Source organism: Primulina huaijiensis, unplaced genomic scaffold (assembly GCF_012295235.1).
Source record: "Primulina huaijiensis isolate GDHJ02 unplaced genomic scaffold, ASM1229523v2 scaffold41975, whole genome shotgun sequence".
NCBI classification, from domain to species: domain Eukaryota; kingdom Viridiplantae; phylum Streptophyta; class Magnoliopsida; order Lamiales; family Gesneriaceae; genus Primulina; species Primulina huaijiensis.
The window spans coordinates 1715-4376 of NW_027360042.1; the positions used below are offsets into that span (position 1 = coordinate 1715).

At 34.3% G+C, this 2662-nt stretch overlaps 1 protein-coding gene across 1 annotated transcript; it reads left to right on the forward strand.

Moving 5' to 3' along the window:
- Positions 1-1110: 1110 nt before the first annotated feature.
- LOC140969494 (3-oxoacyl-[acyl-carrier-protein] synthase II, chloroplastic-like) lies at positions 1111-1938 on the forward strand. The gene is made up of 4 exons (XM_073430858.1): positions 1111-1251; positions 1325-1405; positions 1522-1581; positions 1661-1938. Exons 1-4 carry the CDS (start codon positions 1117-1119, stop codon positions 1787-1789), a joined length of 405 nt encoding a protein of 134 aa, XP_073286959.1. The 5' UTR covers positions 1111-1116; the 3' UTR covers positions 1790-1938.
- Positions 1939-2662: the final 724 nt, after the last annotated feature.

Here is a 2662-nt window from a genome sequence, read left to right on the forward strand (position 1 = left end):
TTTCCTTGGCGAATGATGTAAACTGAGGTATTTGCATCTTTTCTGTATTCAGTGTAGTAATGTCTTAACAAGGTCACCGGAACTTCTGTAACCCTGATCACATTTCATGCTACATCAAGCAACCGTTTGTCTGTGCCCACCGCTAATGCCACAGAAGTAATTAAGGGAAGAAGATGGGAATTTGTCCTAATGTATACGCATATGATTGATCAGTTTTGTATATTTATGTTTGACATGGTCAAAACACTGCATAAAAAAAGCTGATCGTTCTATGAAAATGCTTATTAGTTATCACTCATAAAAAATTGATTTATTTCACATTTTTGATACCTGAAGTATGCAGAAGATAGTCCCTACAATGAGACTTCAACCAAGCATCTGTTTGCTGTTTGAGAGCCTTAAAATGTTTATCCTCATTTGATTTGTCGAATATCTTAATTGGCAACAGAGTTCACTGACTTGGGAGGAAATCGTGGCAGAGATGGTGTGTGCGGTTGTGTATTTATTTCGGTAATCTGAAAGAGCACTCAGAGATGGTATGCGGCTGTGCAAGCTCCTCATATTTGAAATTCCTCATATTTGAAATATCACTCCGCAGCAGCAGGTTGCCTTGAAAAGAAAAGAACACACCCATGTAACTCAGTTTCTGAACTGGAAGACCTTAAAATGGCAACAACAGAGAGCTATACGCAGATATAACCTTTGAATGGAAACAAGAGAGAGTTACACGCTGATATGCTTTGAGCATGCTAACCGATTTTCATGATAGGTGCTGCTAGTAGGTGGGAAATGCCGTTGTCCCAAAAAAAATTAAAAAATTAAGCCAACCTTGATGGGAAATTATGCATGTTCGACATTTGAAGTACCAAGTGACGGCTTGCACACAAGACAAGCTATTACCAGTGCAAATTGAGCCCATGAATTGCAACCTCTTGACTAATTTTTCTTATATTTTGACAAAGTGTAAATCAATATATGCTCACCATTGCTATGTTCATTTTCCAATGTGGGACATTTCCCACTCAGCATCTACTAAGCCTAGCTTGTCCAATTTCCCATTCAAAAGGAGCAAGCTCAATAGGAAGTCCATTAGCCTCTAAGTCTATTGTGCTTTGCATGGAGAAGGCCTTGGTGCAGTCGGGGGTAGCTAGAGAAGACATCAACTATATAAATGCCAATGCTACCTCGACACCATCAGCCGACTTGAAAGAATATCAAGCTATCCTCCAATGTTTTGGACAAAATACTGAGGTCAACTCAGAAGAACCCAATCTGGTCAATTATTAAAGTATGTTGATAATGCTTTAAAATCTGAAATTTTCAGCTGCGGATAAACTCCACAAAATGTATGCTTGGTCACCTATTGGGGGCTGCTGGTGCTGTGGAAGCTGTGGCGACAGTTAAGGTAGTTTGGTAATGAACAAACTTGTTAGGGGAGTGTGTTTTATCCTATAAAGTTTGTCTTTTTACTGGCCGAACAATCAGGTCGTATGACCGATGTCGTTCTTGTGATGCATACAGGCCATACAGATTGGGTGGATGCATCCAAATATCAACCTTGAATACCCAGATGAGGGTGTGGTATGGATTCGTTTTTTCGCCCATTCCCCTCGACTTTTCTCTGATGTGATACATTAATGAAATGCTGCTCCTTCCTCAGGATGCAAACATACTCGTTGGCCCCAAGAGAGAGCGAGTAGACGTAAAAGTAGCTCTCTCTAATCCACTTGGCTTTGGAGGTCACAACTCCTCTATTTTATTTGGCCCCTACAAGAAGTTTGGTTACTGATACCACTGCAACAAATCCTAGTCGTTAAACTCCTCTAATTTTTACTCTAAAATAGTTATTTTTGTTTTATCTTATTTTGTTTTATTTCTTGTTTTCAAATCAAGTGGGGTTTGATTCTTATCTTTTTATATTTTATCTCATGTCTGATTTCTTTTTAACTTGAAAAAACTTAATTTTTAAAATTACTCACAATATATATTAAAGAAATAATGGATACCAACTACAGAATATATATTTTTTCAAATTTATTGTTAACACATTTTATTAAAAATTAGAAACACAAAATATACGTGTGTATATAAAGTGAATAAAGTTCAAAATAATATTTTTACTTTACAGTTATCATAAAGTTCATTTATGAAACGTTGTTTATATTTTGTAAATAATATAAAATAACATAAAAATCTTACCTAATATATTTCAAATTTTATCACAAAGTTAAAAAAAAATTGAGCTCTCAATATTTGTAAGTACAATGCAAATAATAACCAAAATTTTGTATCTCCAACTAAAACTTGGATATGGATAATCTATGAATATTGAAATCTGAAATGAGTATCAGATTCTTTGGACATTTTATGATATATTTATTTATACTAGAAAAGTGCATGTGCGTTGCACGCGAGCAACTAAACTGCTGAAAATATATGAATGAAATTTTGATAATATTTAAATGAATTAAAATATGGCTAGTAGTATTTATCAATTAAAACAAATCTGAAACGTCTACTACTCGTTTTCTTAAAACGTGCTAGAAATTTTTATTTTTATTTTTTAAAAACTTACAACCTTTCGGCCGAATTACATATATATATATATTTTAAAATATTTTGACACCATTTTTAAAATAAAACAACCAACTAGTATTTGAAA

Bases quoted from the DNA above. Each gene is read 5' to 3' on its own strand.
- LOC140969494 (XM_073430858.1), top strand. From the start codon at position 1,117: ATGGAGAAGGCCTTGGTGCAGTCGGGGGTAGCTAGAGAAGACATCAAC. The intron at 1,406-1,521 runs GTAGTTTGGTAA...TGATGCATACAG, and splicing joins AAGCTGTGGCGACAGTTAAG to GCCATACAGATTGGGTGGAT. The intron at 1,582-1,660 runs GTATGGATTCGT...CTCCTTCCTCAG, and splicing joins AATACCCAGATGAGGGTGTG to GATGCAAACATACTCGTTGG.